The sequence below is a fragment of the Arachis hypogaea genome, chromosome 8 (assembly GCF_003086295.3).
Source record: "Arachis hypogaea cultivar Tifrunner chromosome 8, arahy.Tifrunner.gnm2.J5K5, whole genome shotgun sequence".
Classification (NCBI taxonomy): domain Eukaryota; kingdom Viridiplantae; phylum Streptophyta; class Magnoliopsida; order Fabales; family Fabaceae; genus Arachis; species Arachis hypogaea.
The window spans coordinates 15,165,049-15,183,848 of NC_092043.1; the positions used below are offsets into that span (position 1 = coordinate 15,165,049).

Sequence of the window (18,800 nt, forward strand, 5' to 3'; positions counted from 1 at the left end):
AAACAGTACAAAATATTTTGGGTCCGATTTGTGTACCGACTCTACGTAGCAGACGGTACAAAAAATTCTAGAACCGATTTAAGTACTCACGAAATTCTGCTCCACAAAAATCAGATGTCCGATTTGTATTCCTCTCTTTACAATGAAATCAGACGGTCCAATTTTTTCCCACAAAAACCAAAAATTAAACGCCGTCATAATAGTGTATATCTCTCCAATATTCCATAAGTCAACGTAATTCACATGTCAATTTCATATAAAAAAATTAGCCTCAAGTATTAAGTTATTTTCTTTCAACATATCTGTTAAAAAAATATTAAGAAAGGTAATTATTATAATAATAATATATTGTATAAGTAGATATAATTAACTGTAAATATTTAAATACATGGTATTAAGCCATTATAATTTTTTAACAGTTATTGGAAATTTTAATACTATTTTGATTAGAAATGGATATTTATTCTAACATTTTAATCTTTTTTTTTTTCAAGAAAAAGATAGATACGGCGTATTATGCATATGAAACATTTGATTTGGTTTGACTCTATGTTGTATGTATTAATTGATATTTATCCTTTTTTTTACTGTTGATTTTTATCATTCTTGATAAGAATAATACTTAGGTATTTGATGTTTAGCTCAAGATTTATTAATTAGTCTATATCCTTCTATATTCTTGATGTTATAGTGTAGTTATATATTGACTACAGGGGAGTACGTCATGATTTGTTTTACCAAATAGAAAATTTTCTCTTTTCTCTCTCTTTTGATATTGTTATCAAATTTCAATAATCTCTTCATGGTATCAAGAGCCTCGTTTTTGTACATGATCCATGGCTACTAGTGCTGTTAATTCAGATTCTTCAGTAACCTCTTCCTCTTCTACTTCATCGTTCACTCTACGATCTTTTGATCATCCCGTAGGTGACAAGCTCAATGAAAATAATCATAAAACTTGGCAACAACAGGCTTTGGCTGCAATCTTTGGGCAAGCCCTTGAGGATCATCTACATTCTAACAGAAAACCCTCACAATTTGTGTCCGAAACTGATCGAGCTGCTGGTATTATATCAACCGATTACAAACGATGGAGGCAAGAAGATTACAATATTATTTCTTGGCTTCTTGCTTCCATGGATGAATCCTTCAAGAATAAAATGATAGGTTGTGTTTTTGCTTCTGATATCTAGAACAAAATTGAAGATTATTTCTCAAAATCGATTCGATATAGGGTCAAGCAGCTAAAAACTCAGCTGAAACTTATAAAGAAACAAGGTCTTTCTGCTGCTGACTATGTCTCAAGAATCAAGAGAATTGTTGATTCTTTAGCGTCTTTAGGTTTTCCTTTGACTACTGATGAACATATTGATGCTCTTTTGGAAGGGCTCAATGAAGATTACCAAAACCTAATTACTACCGTTTCTACTAAACCTGAGCTGTATTCTCTTCAAGAGGTTGAGATGTCAATTCTATCTCATGATGATATGCTTGAGAAATTTCACAAATCTGATCCATTTCTTGCTCAAGCACATCTCACTCAGTATGCAATCCCTTCTTCATCCGCTGCTGGTAGAAGTGTTGAGGGTAGAAGGGGGCGAGGTGGAAGATTCTTCAGAGGTGGTCGTGCCTCTTTTGCTAACAATAATCGCCCCCAATGTCAAGTATGCGGCCGATTTGGTCATATTGCGTGGTATTGCTTCCAACGATTCAATCAAGAACACCCTTCTGCTTCTTCGCATTCCGCAACTCCACCCCCACCATCATCATCTTTCCATCATCCCTCTGCCTATATGGCAGTTCCTTCCTTTGTTTCTGATCCAGCGTGGTTTTCTGATACTGGGGCCTCTCATCACATTACTCCTCATCAGTCAAATCTGCTCTCGTGTTCTGAATATTCAGGTCCTGAACAGATTCATATAGGTAATGGAGCAAGTATGCATATTAAACATATTGGGAATTCTTATTTGCATGCCCTTAATTCTGAAAGATTTTTCAAATTGTAATCTTTAATTCATGCACCTGATATTACTAAAAATCTTGTGAGTGTCTCTAAATTTGCAAAAGATAATGCAGTAGTTTTTGAGTTTCATGATGATTTTTGTTTTGTGAAGTGCAAGCACACCAAGAAGATTCTTCTTCACGGTTTTAATACTGGAGGGCTCTATCAATTTCACAATGTTGCAATTTCAAGACTCACTACACGTTATCCACCTGCTCTATTTTCTGTTTCCTCTTCCGATTTTCAGCTGTGGCATAAGAGACTTGGACATGCCACTATTAACACTGTTAAAACTATTTTTCAATTGTGTAACTCTATACAATTTTCTAATAAAAATAATGATTCTATACCTGTGTTGTGTAATGATTGTGCCTGTGCCAAAATGCACAAATTACCTTTTCCTGATTCACTGACTTCTTATACTTCACCTTTACAGCTCATTTATTCTGATGTTTGGGGGCCTAGCCCCATGATTTCTCATTTAGGATATCGCTATTATGTAATTTTTATTGATGCATTCTCTAGATATACATGTCTTTATCTTTTAGTGAATAAATCTCAAGTTTTTGATGCTTTTCTGCAATATAAGGCTTACATTAAAAAACTAACTGGTCACCATATTAAATGTTTACAATCTGATAATGGTAAGGAGTATATCTCCAATTCTTTTTCTTCCTTTTTACAGCAGTCTGGGATTGAGCATAGGTTCTCTTGTCCTTACATTCATGAGCAGAATGGAAGGGCAGAGAGAAAACATCGCCATCTCACTGAGATGGCTTTGGCGATGCTCTCTACTGCACATATGCCATTAATATACTGGGATGAAGCTGTTTTAACTGCTGCTTTCCTTATTAATAGACTACCCACTTCTATTTTACACAATAAGTCACCTTTTGAAGTTCTTCTAAACTATAAACCTGATTATACTTTTCTAAAGGTTTTTGGCAGTTCCTGTTATCCTAATTTAAGGCCATATAACAAAATCAAGTTTAGCTATAGATCTCACCAGTGTGTGTTTATAGGCTATGCTCAAAATTATAAAAGGTATAAGTGTTTGTCACCATCTGGTAGAGTATATGTTTCACGAAATGTGTTATTTGATGAGAATATCTATCCATATCCTCTGTTATTCTCTGGGAGCTTTGAGTCTCTCAAGAGTACTACTAATGCTTCTACAAATGAATATGTTCCTAGACCTTACGCTTTTAGGCCTCCTGATCCTGTATTGCAAGGTGACTCCATCCATTCCTTGCAGTCTAGTGATGTTGTCCCTGATATGTCCACTGATGCTCCCAATCCATCTCCTATCAATACTGCTGTGACAGCTCCATTCATTGTTTCCTCACAACCGATTCCAATATCTGGCGTAGAGATTTGTTTACCACCCGTTCAGCCTAACCCTGTCTCTGTTCCTACAAACACTCATCAAATGGTCACTAGGTCCAAGGCAGGCATTCTTCAACCTAAAGCACATTTTTCTTGCCTAAACTCTCAAGTCATTGATGTAGCATTGCCTAAGAATGCCAAATCTGCTTTGAGCATTCCTCATTGGTTTCAAGCAATGCAAGATGAATATCAAGCACTGATTAGGGCCAACACATGGACATTTGTGTCACCACTAGAAGGTGCTAAGATCATAGGCTGTCGCTGGGTGTTTGCTGTCAAAAGGTTGCCAAATGGACAGATTCAGAAGTACAAAGCTCGTTTGGTGGCCCAAGGTTTTTATCAAAGTGAAGGTTTTGACTTTGAACAGGTATTTAGTCCAGTGATTCGACCAGCCAATGTCAGGTTAGTTCTTAGTGTTGCTTTGTCCAGAGACTGGGTACTTCGACAATTTGATTTTAATAATGCATTTCTCAATGGAGAATTGCATCAAGAAATCTACATGACACAGCCCTTGGGATTTGAAATGGATGCTGTGACAAAAGTTTGTAAGCTGAATAAATCCCTTTATGGTCTAAAACAAGCTCCAAGGGAGTGGTTTTTAAAATTAAGCACTACTTTACAAGCCTTTGGTTTCTACAATTCAAAGTCTGATATGTCATTATTTATTCGTACTTCCTTTAAATCTGTTATTTACATCCTTTGTTATGTTGATGATATTATTATCACTGGAAATGATGCTGTTGAAATTGATGATATGATTAAGAAACTACACAAAATATTTTCGTTGAAAGATTTAGGAAACTTAAACTATTTCTTGGGCATCGAAGTAGTGAGGACTGCTGATAAGGTGTATTTGTCTCAATCTAAGTATATTACTGATCTTCTTTTAAAAGTAGGTATGCAGTGTGCTAGTCCTATGCCAACTCCCATGCTGTCCTCTTTGCAGCTCACAAGCAAGGGCTCTGAGGATTTTGAGGATCCCAAACTGTATAGATTTGTAGTTGGATCTCTTCACTATGAAACTATTACTAGACCTAATTTATCGTTTGTTGTTTGTAAAGTGAGCCAATTTATGCTTGCTCCTAAACTGGCTCATTGGAAATCAGTAAAGCGGATCCTTCGGTACTTGCAGGGAACAAAGGACCAGGGCCTGGTTTTTCATAAATGTCAGGACTTCAGGCTCTATGGTTTCTCTGATGTTGACTGGGCTTCAGATCTTGAGGATCGGAGATCGGTGTCTGGCTTTTGTGTATTTTTGGGAACTAATCTTTTGTCATGGACTTGTAGAAAACAAAGTACAATCAGTAGATCCTCCACTGAAGCAGAGTTCAGGAGTTTAGCTGACTGTGGAGCTGAGATTATTTGGTTCACAAATCTATTGGCTGAGCTGCGGATTAGCCTGGCTACGACTCCTACCGTATTCTGTGATAATCTCAGTACGGTTCTTCTCATTGCATTAACAAATTGATATCCAATTTGTTCGAGACTTGATTAGGCAGAGGCAGCTGCATGTTGTTCATATTCCAGGAAATGACCAAGTTGCGGATGTCTTGACTAAACCCCTGTCTGCAGCCTCTTTTGTCAAGTTTAGGTGCAAACTGAGAGTTGTTCCAAGACCAACTATCAGTTTGAGGGGGGTTGATAAGAATAACACTTAGTTTATTTGATGTTTAGCTCAAGATTTATTAATTAGTCTAGATCCTTCTATATTCTTGATGTTATAGTGTAGTTATTTATTGACTACAGGGAAATACATGGGAGTACGTCATGATTTGTTTTACCAAATAGAAAATTTTCTCTTTTCTCTCTCTTTTGATATTGTTATCAAATTTCAATAATCTCTTCAATTCTAAATACTAAATAAGTAAAAGATTAATGTTTTCCGATCCGTATCTTAAAATTTTGAGTAATTACGCAATTCAATTTTCAACTATTTTAAAAGTGTATATTTTAGTTTCACAAAAAAATTAATATACAAATTAATTCTTAAAATTTTACTCTAGTAGATAAATTAATTTTTATTTTATTTTTTGACAGAATAATTATCCAAACGAGCTTCTAAAAAATTTAAATCAGATATTTTAATCTCTAAAAAAATTAATATAAAAATCAATCCTTAACATTTTTTTTGTCAGAGATAACAGTCTCTCGTCTATTTTACTTTTACTATATGTCAACTTTTATAGCAAGTAGACGATGACACTAGTATATTAATACACTCTTTTCATTAGAAACAAATAAGGTGAATAATGATAATTTAAAATCCAAATTAAAATATTTTCTTTTAATACAAACATATGTTTTAAAATAGGACATTTTTTGATTATATTAAATACAAAAATATCAAATAATTTCAACCTTGAATTTCGTGTAGAATAGTCTTTAATAATTTTATTGAACATTATTATTATTATTATTATTATTATTATTATTATTATTATTATTATTATTATTATTATTATTATTATTGAGTGACTTATATATATTGTAACGTTAACGTTCCAAGGTTTTTTTATTACTATCTTACCTTCTCATTTTATCAAAATTCCTAAACTACCCTTACTTCTCTTTTTCCAACCTTAATCCTAATCCAAAAATCTCTAATTTTGCGCTAATTTCATTACAACACTTACACTCATAAACAGGAGAAAGAAAGAGAGAAAAGGAGGAGAACATAAATCAGAGGGGGAGTGATTGAAGAAGAAAGGAAGAAGAAGAAAGGGATAAGAGGGAAAAGACGACGCGAGCGGGGCTGGGTGCCGTTGTTGCCGTCACAAAGAAAAGAATAGACACATGAGAGAGATGAGAGTGAGACCGCAGACCTTCCAAGGAGAAAGAGGGAAGCGCGCGACGGAGAAGAGGAAGGAGGGAGTCCTGTTGTCATTCCTGTGCCCGTTGCCGTCGCTGCTGTTGATCGAGACCGTCGCCATCCCAATTGAGGCCATCATCATCACCAAACAAGGCAGAGAAAGAGGGCGCAAACGGGAGAGAAAAAGGGAATCTCTGCTGGAGCTCGTCACTGAGATGATGTTGCCTTCCACCACCGTGAGACAGAGCCACCATTCTGTTCATCCACTGTCATTGTGGTTGCCTCTGTTGTAGGTGGAGGAGGTCACCGGAGAAGGGATTGTTTTGTTCTACTTCTGCTTTTTGTTTTTCATTGGTTGCCGGAGTCTTTGGGGTCATGAATGTTGCCGCCAGAGTCTTCAGAATTGTTGCTGCCAAGGGCCACCACTGCTATGCCTTTACCTTGGTAAAACAAATCCCATTCTGCTTGTACTTGACAACTCTTTCTATTCTTGTTCCGCTTTTATCTACCTTACTGTCTCACTTATTTTCGTGTTGTCTTTCTTGATTAATTTGCTTTTACTGTTGTTTGTTACGGGCTAGAAGTGGTAGCGATGCTGCTGTTGTTGTTGAGATTGCATCCGTAACATAGTTGTTGCTGCTGTTTGAATTGAAGTTATTGCCACAGGCTCGGTCCAAATTCTGCGTTCTTTCGTTCTATTCTATTCCAACCTTTCTCACTTTTTAGTTTGACACTTCGGGTTTAGTCTCTTCGGTCCCTTAAGACCATGCTGTAAGTAGGCTTTACATTTATAACCGTTAACCTTTCGGTTTATGTCATTATGAGTTTTTAATTATATTTATAAAACTATTGTTGAAGAACTTTGATTTGATTAGAATAATTGATTTATTATAGTTGAATAATTATTTTTATGAAGCTCGTACCATAGAAATTTTACATGAGACTATATATATTTGATGAAGTTTTATATTATTTTAGAATATTTGACTTTATTCGAATATATATTTTTGAAGCATTGAAGTATTTGTTGATATACACTTACTTTGAAATTGTGATTGAAATTGTGAATTATGTTTGAAATTTCTTATGATTAGAAAAATATGATTGGAAAAGATTTTTGATGAAGAAGCATTATCTAATTTGATTTGATTCGATATCTTATATTTTTGAAAGATCAAAAAATTATTATATTTAAAATTATATGTTTTGAATTGGTTTAGGAGGCTCGTATTAAAAAACTGTAGTTAACGACGATTATGATGTTAACTTAGATTCATCTAACTCAGATTCTAGCTAGAAGGGGTGTTGTTAGCCTAACGTGTAGGGCACACGTTAAATCTGTTATTCTGTTATGACACATAAGAGGAAAGGGCTACCCCGCCTAAATGTGTATTTTTTATTTGATTTCTTTACGATAACTCCCTTATTGATTCACTTATTCATATAAATTAATATTTTCAAACTAAAATCATGTTTATAATAATGTTTATATGGTCTCATGTGAATTATAGATGTACTGCATAGTCAATGGGTTGCAAAATTCACTATGTTTTTTTTTAAATATTTTTCAGAAATAAATATTTGATTATGTGAACCTTTCTATTTAAGAATAATGATCTGCAATGGGTATCTATTTTTTGTTGAGTTCTTAGATGTCATTTGTTCTATATGTCACAGACAAGATCCATCCATATTTTTTTGGTTTAAAATATGTAATTTTTCATTTTAGAAAGTGTAAATTTATCAAAAATATTTATAACTTTCTTATTTTTCTTATACTTGAATTCGTTAGGCTTGCTAGGGTGTTATTTTCCTGAGCGCAAGTCATGACTTATTTTGGGTTGTAAGCCTGTAACAAAGTGATATTAGAGTTTATGTTTAATTTGTGTAATTTAGAGCAAATATCCTATGGTAGGATCATAAATAGAAACGCGTCTATTTGTACAAATTATGGCACTATCAAAAGCCTATAGGAATGTCCTCTTTGGCCTCTATGTCATTGTTGTCTTCTGATTATTATGATCACATATTTTCTGCTGTTTCTTACTACTCCTGTCCTTTTGTATCCAATCTAAACTTATCATTTGGTAAATTTTTTCGAATGTGTTTTTGCAATGATTTTTTCTTTGGTTCCGGTTCGTGATTTTTCTTGTACCTAGTTTTAATTTTTTTCGATTTTGTGAATGTATACTTTAATCTTTTTCGTCTTCATTTTCTCTATGATTCCTGATGTTAAGATATCATGCATTATTTAGAATATTCGATCGATGTTTGCTATAAATTGCTATCTAATTCTCTTATAGAACAGTATTTGGATTTGTGGATTTCATGGATTTGCTGAGTTTCTGATCGAAATGCTTTGTTCTGGATTTGATAAGCGATATTGAAATTTTTCTTCTTATGTTGATAATCTTTGAAGTTATAACATAATTTTGATTTGTCTTTGATTCTTTTTTACAAATCAATAATTTTGAAAACTGTTATTTAGTTACTCAAAAAGAAGGACTATGTGATGAAACATATGAATAAAGTTGTTTGTTCGATTGGTGATTTTTTTGTTTAAGTATAGTGAATTATTTGGATGATTAGTTAGCTGGATCAAAAGTCTTTTTTGATCTAGAAGTTTGGTTGTACTTTTCTAATTTGATGTTCTGGTTCTGTTATGGTTCTTTATTGCTGGACATGACTTTTCTGTCACGGAACTATTTTCGGTTTGATAAGTTGAGAGAAAGATTGTAAACGCTTATTTTTTAGTTGGTGATTATAAAATGAATTTTGTTTTTGGCTAAGATATGAAACTTGAGAATTTTCTTAACCCTTTGTTTTTTGAATATTCTCTTATTTTCAATCATTATTTTTATTCTTAGATATTTAGGAGATTTGTTTTCTTGATTTGTAGTATCTTTGTGAGATTAGGATTGTAGATCTTAGATATTGAAAAGAATTGCTAGCAATTTCTGACAAAAGATACTAGATATCCAATTTTTTTTAAGCTAAATAAATTTTTTATACGAATTTTTTTCTTTGTTATATTCAATTAATTATTATAAATCATAATTTTTTATGAACCCTTTAATAATTATAGTTTTAAAATTATTTGATTTTTCAACGAGACTTAATGTTTCATGGTTCACATTTGATTGGATTCGTGGGATAAAATAATATAGTAAAATTATGTATTTATTTGAGCTATACAATGATACCTTAAATTAAAATTTTTAATAGGACTGGAAAAATGTTATTTATTTTAATGTGATAACATGGAATTTTTGTGAATTTTGTTGCTTCTTATTTATACATGGAAACCAATATAAAAAAAAATTCAGATTTTATTAGGATAATCATAATATATAAAGACTATTTTGGTAAGTTTTTCAGTAAGTTAGGATTTTTTTATTAGAAAATTGGTAGTTTAAAATGTCTATGCTCTAGAAATAAAATTATTTCTATTTTTATTATTCGTATTATTGAGTATTTATATGTTACAACTTTTTTATAAATACAATTTTTTATTTTATATTATGATACTTGATATTGTTGCTGAATCTTTTATTTCTAATCATTCGAATAAGTTGTTACATATGAATTGTTGTTGCTGTTATCGTCGTTGTCATTGTTCAAATCATGCATGCTGATTGATATCATTATTGTTTGTAATTAGAGAATTCTTGCTCATTGATATAATTAGAATTTAATTCTCTAGTAAAATTTTTTAGTACCTTTTTTTCTGTATTATTATTATTATTATTATTATTATTATTATTATTATTATTATTATTATTATTATTTTGTCTCTTACATAATTGGCCTGCCTTTTCAATTCAGTAGGATTGAAATGAATCTTACAAATCTTTTATATATATATATATATATATATATATATATATATATATATATATATATATATATATATATATAAAAGACAAGAATTTGAAAGATATATTTTTAATATTTAGATTCAATACATATATATATAATTTGAGTTTGTTTTTAGATCATGAGCTTTAAGTTCAGTTACTTAATTACGAAGATGAATTTTTTTGGGTGTTTTATTTTTATAAAAAAAATATAATCTCGTACTAATTTTCTAAAATTCTTTTGCTACTACGTGTTTGGAATATGTTAGAAAAAAATTCACAATTAAAGATTTAAACCCAAAAAAAAATATAAAATAAAAAATAATTATTATAACTGATCTTAGTCTATTGTACTTTAAATTTTAGTTTTATTATTATCATTGTTATCATTATTATAGAAAATTATTTGATTATATTTTACTACAACTATAAGAATAAGTTAAATGCATATATAAATTTTGACTTAGAGAACAACAAGGAGATCAATTATATTTTCTGTCATGTTTTATATAATTTATCTACTATTTTGAGTTAGAAGACATTAAATTTTATATTGACATAATTATTTAATATCCAAAGTATATTAATCTCAAAGGTACTTAGTTGAAGGTTTTTATGAAAAAGAAAAGGAAGCATACTGATTTTTGTGATAGTTGCTATTTTTTATTTTTATGACTATTAAGTTGTCTATTCCAATGTATTGTTGTATTTTTTAATTTATGTTTTGCTTTGTTTTTTCTGTTGCTGATTGTCTTTTTGTTTATACATATCTTTATTTGATTGTGCACCTATGTATCCTCCAAAGTTTTTGAGGAAAAAATTTTGTCCTTGACCGCTATTAATTTTCAATTCATAAGCCTTGCATCTTTTGTTTCAGCTTGAATTTGTGTGACGTGATAACATTTATGCTTTTAGCATTTCTTTTTAAATGTTCATCTCATATCTTTTTCCTTGAGAATGTGAAATCATTCTTAGTTTTATCCATTGTTGATGGATGTCTTATTTGATTGTGTTCCTAATCATTCTTTTAAATCTTTGTGAACATTGTCATTGACTTTAGTAGCAATCTCTTGTGAGCTTTGTACTTCTTTTATTCATTTTGAACTTGTTTCGACCTAATACTCCATCTTTCTTTTTATTGCTTCCATCGAAGTTTCTTGATTTAGATTTCCTTGTTAAGATGTGGTTTGACTTTCTTTTGGCACATTTCATTGTTTCTATACATTCTTGTTTAATTACGATCCTACACATCCTTCCGAATTCTTGTGAACCTCATTTGTAATACTTGTTCTTCTCTTCCTAATCTTTGTATTCCTTTGAGTAAATTTAAGATTTTAGTGGTTAATGTGTAATTCCTAGATATAGCAAGCGATGCGTTAGTTTTTAAGATGCGGCTCATGGACCCAGAAGGTGAAACTTATAAGTGTGCGACGTCATAAGAAAATTATGAAGTAGGAGTATTCTTAGGGGGACGTTAAGGATATTTTGGTACAAGTTGAAAGATTAGTTCTCATGTTTGACTTTCAGACGTTCTTTGAGAGTGATGAACGAAGTGAAAAGCGTTATATGTGTTTTACTTATTAAGAGAACAAGAAAGTGTGAATGTTAACCACATCTTTTTAATACAAACCTATCGTGTACCCTTTTGTACCCGATTACATGTCTTTCTTATATTTGGTAAAAGGCTGAAACCATGTAAAATTTTGCATACTGTATCAATTTTTGAGGGCGAAAAATTTTGTAAGGAGGATAGAATGTAACGTCCCAAGCCTTTTTTTATTACTACCTTACCCTCTAATTTTACAAAATTCATAAACTACCCTTACCCATATTTTTTCAACCTTAACCCTAATCCAAAAATTTTAAATTTTACCCTAATTTTATTACAACACATACACCCACAAACAGGAGAAAGGAAGAGAGAAAGGGAGGATAACAAAAATTAGAAGAGGAGCGATTGAAGAAGAAAGGAAGAAGAAGAAAGGGAAAAGAGGGAAGAGACGACGCTGGCAGGGCTAAGCGCCGTTGTTGCCATTGCAGAGAAAAGAAGAGATCCATGAGAGAGAAGAGAGTGAGATCGTAGACCTTCCATGGAGAAAGAGGAAAGCGCGTGAAAGAGAAGAGGAAGGAGGGAGTCATGTCGTCGTCGTTGTGCCCATCGCCGCCGCTGCTGTTGATCGAGATCGTTGCCCTCCCTGTTGAGTCCATCATCGTCGCCAAACAGGGCAGAGAAGGAGGGCGCAAACGGGAGAGAGAAAGGGGAGCTCTGTTGGAGCTCGTCACCAAGATGCTGCTTCCTTCCACTACCGCGAGACAGAGCAAGCCTTTTGTTCTTCCACTGTCATTGCGGTTGCCTCCGTTGCCTTTTGTTCTGTTCTGCTTTTGCTTTTAGCTTTCCATTGGTTGCCAGAGTCTTTGGGGCCATGAATGTTGCCGTCGGAGTCGTCGGAGTTGTTGCCGCCAAGAGCCACCACTGCTATGCCTTTACCTTGGTAAAAAAAAGCTCCATTCTACTTGTACTTGACATCTCTTTCTATTCCTGTTCCGCTTTTATCTACCTTACTGTCTTGCTCCATTTTCGTGCCATCTTTCTTGATTAATTTGCTTTTGCTGTTATTTGTTACAGGCTAGAAGTGGTAGCGATGCTGTTGTTATCGAAATTATATCCGTAACGTAGTCGTTGCTGCTGTTTGAATCGAAGTTGCTACCACAGGCTCGGTCCAAATTATGCGTTCTTTCGTTCCATTTTATTCCAACCTTTCTTACCTTTCAATTCGACCCTCTGGGTTTGGTCTCTTTGATCCCTTAGGACCACACTATGAGTAGGCTTTACATTTATTATCGTTAACCTTTCGGTTTATGCCATTCTGAGTTTTTAATTATATTTATAAAACTATTGTTGAAGAACTTTGATTTAATTAAAATAATTGATTTATTATAGTTGAATCATTAGTTTTATAAAGCTCATACCTTAGAAATTTTACACGAGACTATATATATGTTTGATGAAACTTTATATTATTTTAGAACATTTGACTTTATTCGAATATATATTTTTGAAGTATTGAAATATTTATTGGTATTCACTTACTTTGAAATTGTGATTGAAATTTTGAAATATGTTTGAAATTTCTTTTGTTTAGAAAAGTATGATTGAAAAAGATTTCTGATGAGGAAGTATTATCTTATTTGATTTGATTCGATATCTTATATTTGAAAGATAAAAAAATTGTTGTATTTGAAATTATATGTTTTGAATTGGTTTGGGAGGCTCATATTAGAAAATCGTAGTTAACGGCGGTTATGACGTTAACTTAGATGCATTTATCTCAGACTCCAGCTTACAGGGGTGTTGCTAGCCTAACGTGTAGGTTCACACGTTAGATCTGTTATTCTGTTAGGACGCACAAGAGGAAAGGGCTACCCATAGAAGTGGAGCTGCCTAAGTGTGAATTTATGATTTGATTTGTGTACGAGAACTCCCTTATTGATTCACTTATTCATATAAATTATTATTTTTTAACTAAAATCATGTTTATAAAAATGTTTATACAGTCTCATGTGAATTATAGATGTACTGTCTAGTCACTGAGTTGCAAAACTCACTCTATTTTTTAAAATATTTTTCAAGAATAAATATTTGATTATGTGAGCCTTTCTATTCAAGAGTAATGATCTAAATTGGGTATCTATTCTTTGTTGAGTTCTTAGACGTCATCTGCTGCATATGTCACAGGTAAGATCCATCCATATTTATTTATTTTATTTTTGTTTAAAATATGTAATTGTTCATTCTAAAAAATATAAATTTATTAAAAATATTTGTAACATTTTTATTTATCTGATATTCAAATCTATTAAGTTTGCTAGGAGACTATTTTCTTGAGTATCACCAGTTATGGCTCATTTTGGACAGTGACATATATATATTTATTTTTTATATTATAAATACATATATAAGAATTTAATAAATAAATTTATCATTACTTTTGTCCAAAAAATTATGGTACAATGTTTTTGTGCAAACAATAATAATAATAATTTTATTTTACTTTTTTTACGGAAGATTATTGTTATGTCTGCTGAAAAAAAAGTAAGAAATTGATCTGTATATTAATTTTTCTTAGGGATTAAAATGTTTGCTTTTAAAATTTTTGGGGACTAATTTAAATAATTATTCTACCGAAAAATGAATCAGAAGCTGATTTATCTACCGAAATAAAACTTAGATGTTGTTTTTGTATACTAATTTTTTTTAGGAACTAAAATATTCATTTTTAAAATTCTTGAGAACTAATTTAGATAATTATTCATTTTAAAATTTTCAATAAATAATTGATTATTCTTGCATTATTAGCTACTCCCTCTGAACTCTGAAGTCTGAAATGTTTTAAAATTATTGAAAGTGAGCATTGATTTATTTTGAAACAAAAGTAAAAAATACAATTTAAAAAAAATTAGGGAGTTAATTATAATCTAAGTCGATTTAAGTCAAACTTTTATATTTTTAGTTTTAAAATTTTAAAAATTAAAATAATAAGAGATTTTGTTTTTTTAAGAGACTTCTTATTTTTCAACTAATTGACTTTAATTGATTACCCTCCTAATTAGTTCCCTAACAAAATCATTTTAAAAATACATATTAAGCAATCAACATTTTTTTAAAATTTGTCTTGTATTTAAACCAGCATTTACTTTAAAAATACATATTAAGCAATCAGCATTTGTCTTGTATTTAAAAAAAGATCTAACTCTTATATATACCAATTACCAAACCTCTAAACCATGAGTATTATTAGGCAAGCTATTCTAATTTAGCAAAAGGGTATTTACCTAGCTTTGACTTTGTCCTGAAAAAGGTCGTCATGGACTCATGGTTAACAAGAGAACCATGTGGCAGTTGGAAATAAAGCAGGAGTAGAGAGAAATAATAATAATAATAATAATAATAATAATAATAATAATAATAATAATAATAATAATAATAATAATAATAATAATAATAATGTTTAAATAATTTTTTAATTATAAAATGTATGTTTTTAGTATTGATCTTTCTTTCTAAATTTGATGTTAGTCTCAAAATTTTTTAAACAATACAATTTAAAATTTTATGATTATTTTTTATATTATTAAATATTGACGTGATAGATAAATAAGAAAGGTGATTAGGTAGTTAAAGGTTTGTGTCAGCAAATGAATTAGGTAACATTAACAAATAACATGGAAGGAAGCAAAGTTATATATAAGGTCATGTGAAATCATACGCTTTAAGAATCTTGTTGGAATATAGTTTTTTCTACCTGCCACAGTTTCACGGGTCGTTATTAGTTACGGAGTTAGTAAGTTTTGATTTTTGAACTGCATAATAAGCCCCATGTGTAGACATGGAAACACTCGCATGAATATAAAATATATTAATTTTTAGTATTTTTTTAATATTTTTTATATTTTATTTATTAAATACAATTTTAGGTTTTTATATTTCTGTCTTAGTGTTATGTATTTGTAAATAAACGTAGTCTAACAGTTCACATTATCAAGTCATATTAGTACATCGTTAACAAAAAATAGGTCGGCGACTAACGTGACATACTTTTGCCAAATTCAGAGATATAATTGATAAAATTTGAATCTCAGACACAATTTTAGTGTGCGACGCCAATCTCAATAATCACTTTAGGACTTTACTCCTCTTAGAGCCAATATTATACGACTAACATTGCAGTCAACATTCAACGCAAGAAAAAAAATTCTAAATTTTTAAGAAATAAAAACATCCAAAATTCAAATCGAAGAAAAACTCATCCTTAGTACTTTCAAAGTGAATTTGTTTGGTAATATACTATAATATTAGCTAAAATTGACTGTTATAGTATTAGTTCTATAACATTCATTATTCATTAAAAATTGGGCAAAAAACGGAAATAAGCCAATGGAGCAAGATAATTACGTGAATCAGCCAAACTGAAAATTTCTTCACAAATCAGCCAAAGGACACTTCTATGTAATTCGAACCAGGTTGGTTCGAACTCCATAATCAAATCTACCATTTAGATTAATACGTGATGCGGAAATTAAATAATATCAAAATGCAAAGTAAAGATGTTTTCATAGTAAATGATAGACGATAAAGCAATAAGTAACACAGACATACATCAACTGATAAATACATAGACGAAGATAGGTAACATACAACATGTCACACAAATCATCTAAATAGGTGCGACCCCGTGAAGCAACGACGTGGTACTCGTGTCCTCTGACCTCTCCGGATAAGGGGCTCCTCGTCCTCGATCTCATCCTCCTCCTCTTGCGGGGCTGCCTGTGCAGGCATCCTAGGCTGGACATGTAATGGTCGGGATGAAGACGACCCGGCAACTGAATGTGACCCAGCAGTATGTGCTGAAGGTGGGGTACCACCCAAAGCGAAATAGTCAGGAGGAGGCACGGATGGAGGCTCATTAAGATCGACATCTAACGGTCCCTGTGTCCCCGTCGTCTGACTCCGGCCACGGGCAGTCTCATCCTCCTGCATGATGGCACTGATCTCATCGAGGAACTGTGGTCCACCTAAATCCACATCAAGACCAACACCGGCAAGGAAGTCTGAGAACGTGCTGCCCGGACTCACCCATGGCGTACTCTCCTGAAGTGGCTGGTCGTCACCGGGAACACCGACGAAGTAATCTTGGAGCGGCCCCTCCCCAAGTCCAGCCTCATCATGGGGACTAACAACCCCAACTGCAGCCCTCCCCCACCGGCCACGTCACCAATATCACCATCGTTGTCCCTCGCAACATGCGCCCTCCGTCTGCCTCCACGCCCTCGTCCTCGACCACGACCCCGACCTGCGTCATCAGCCTCCTGCATAGCCTGGTCTAGCCACCTCCACTCACGCTGGCTCCGTCGTGTCCCGACTCGAGCTCTCCTCTCTATCCGACGCATATTAGGGACATCGTCAACAAGATCCATCTCAGGAACTAGCCCAGGACCCCTCTGTGACGCCTCAACAGGAATAGGAACGCCCCTCGGATCCCCCAAATACATCTCTGGTGACAAGAACCTCTTTCCATGCCGACTCCACCAATCTAGGTATGCGTGCAACGGCCAGGGTCCGCAACAACATCGAACCGGAGAACGTGGTCCGCACGAGTGTCCCAATGAAGATGCCAATGCTGGAAAGCTGACGGGAACCAACGATCACCCCCTCTCTCGTCCTTCGACATCAGAAAGTCAATGTTCAGGGCGGGACGCGGTCGGGGATGGACACCGCCGAACTGTGGTAGAACCCTATCTATCTGATGCCACTCTATGACGGCAAAGTATATCAGTGACATCACAGATCGCCACAGCGCCGTGTGTCGAGGCTCCAACGCTTCCGGATGCACAACATGCAGTACCTCGAGAGAGCTATACGGCATCCAGATAAACTGCACAAAAGTTACAACATTGTCAAGCAAGCTACATATACACAATATTAAAGTCTACTTATATAAATAAAAGTAACCGAAAGTATACTCACATGCCAAGGCTGTAACATGTCTATCTGCAGTCTCCACATCTGCACCCTAGGACCCTTCTCGCTAACGGAAGGGTTGTAACCTGACCACCTGCATCGGACATCCATGTTATTTCTAACTAAAAGTATGACAGAATTGTAAAACATCACAAGCGTACTACATCAATAGATAATTTAACTTGAAATATAAAAGTAGATTACCTCGATTCCAAAGGCCAGCTGCACGTATCATACCCAGCAGGCCTAAACCTAGGAAAGCGCCAGAAGATCCAGGACTGAAGTAGCTGAAGTGGGCCCGCTAACTTCACCACATGTCGGTTCGCCACTCGGCACATGCACCGGTACAACCATGCCAATGCTGCAGACCCCCAACTATATGAACCCATCTCCTCAAGCCTAGCTACGTACGACAGCCATCTGATGTGAATGCGGTTGCCGGACTTGTCGGCAAACAGCTGAGTGCCCAACAACATCATGATATAGGCACGAGCATAGCGCCGAACGGTGTCCTCATCGGCTCCCTTGGGGCACTCTCCAAATGTCTCCTGGAACCAGCTGCAGTTTACTGCGAACTTCTGAACCTGGCTCGGAGGAGGAATCACTCCAAGCAACTCCTCGAACCACACCCAAGTAGGACGTCCACCCTCGATATATATATGGAAATCCGTAAGGCAACCGTTGACATAACGACCGTCCATTGCCAACCCCAACTGGTACGCCACGTCCTGAAGCGTGATCGTGCACTCTCCGAGGGTATATGGAAAGTGTGCGTCTGAGGACACCACCGCTCCATGAAGGCATTGAGAAGGGGCTCATCTATCCGGAACCATCTATCGTTTAGCCTCGCTAGATGGTATAACCCCGCCATCTGCAAGTACGACACATACCGTTCATCGAGTCGCATGCCCTGTTGCCGCCGCATGCTCTTGATGCATCTCTGTGGCTGGGCATTACATGGACCACATTAGTAGATCGACATAGAAAACCAATAAAAAAATTAAGTAATAACATAAACCACCTATCGAAACCATTAACACAATATACATATGAAACCAATATAACAAACCGCTTACATAGGCATATAGTAAACCACTAATAAAAACTTATACATTGAACCGGCAAAAAAACCACTAGCTTAAACCGCTAACATAAATCGGATGCTATTCCACTATCGAAAACCACATGCAAATCCATTATCATAAACCTCACATAAAACCACTAATA

General features: G+C 33.8%; 1 protein-coding gene across 1 annotated transcript; it reads right to left on the reverse strand.

The window, feature by feature from the left end:
• Positions 1–17,145: 17,145 nt before the first annotated feature.
• LOC112705043 (serine/threonine-protein phosphatase 7 long form homolog) lies at positions 17,146–18,274 on the reverse strand. Its single transcript, XM_025755902.1, has 4 exons — positions 18,048–18,274; positions 17,778–17,993; positions 17,580–17,667; positions 17,146–17,487 (listed from the first exon to the last, which is right to left on the reverse strand). The coding sequence occupies exons 1-4, from the start codon at positions 18,272–18,274 to the stop codon at positions 17,146–17,148; spliced, it is 873 nt and encodes a 290-aa protein (XP_025611687.1).
• Between the last annotated feature and the right edge of the window lie 526 nt (positions 18,275–18,800).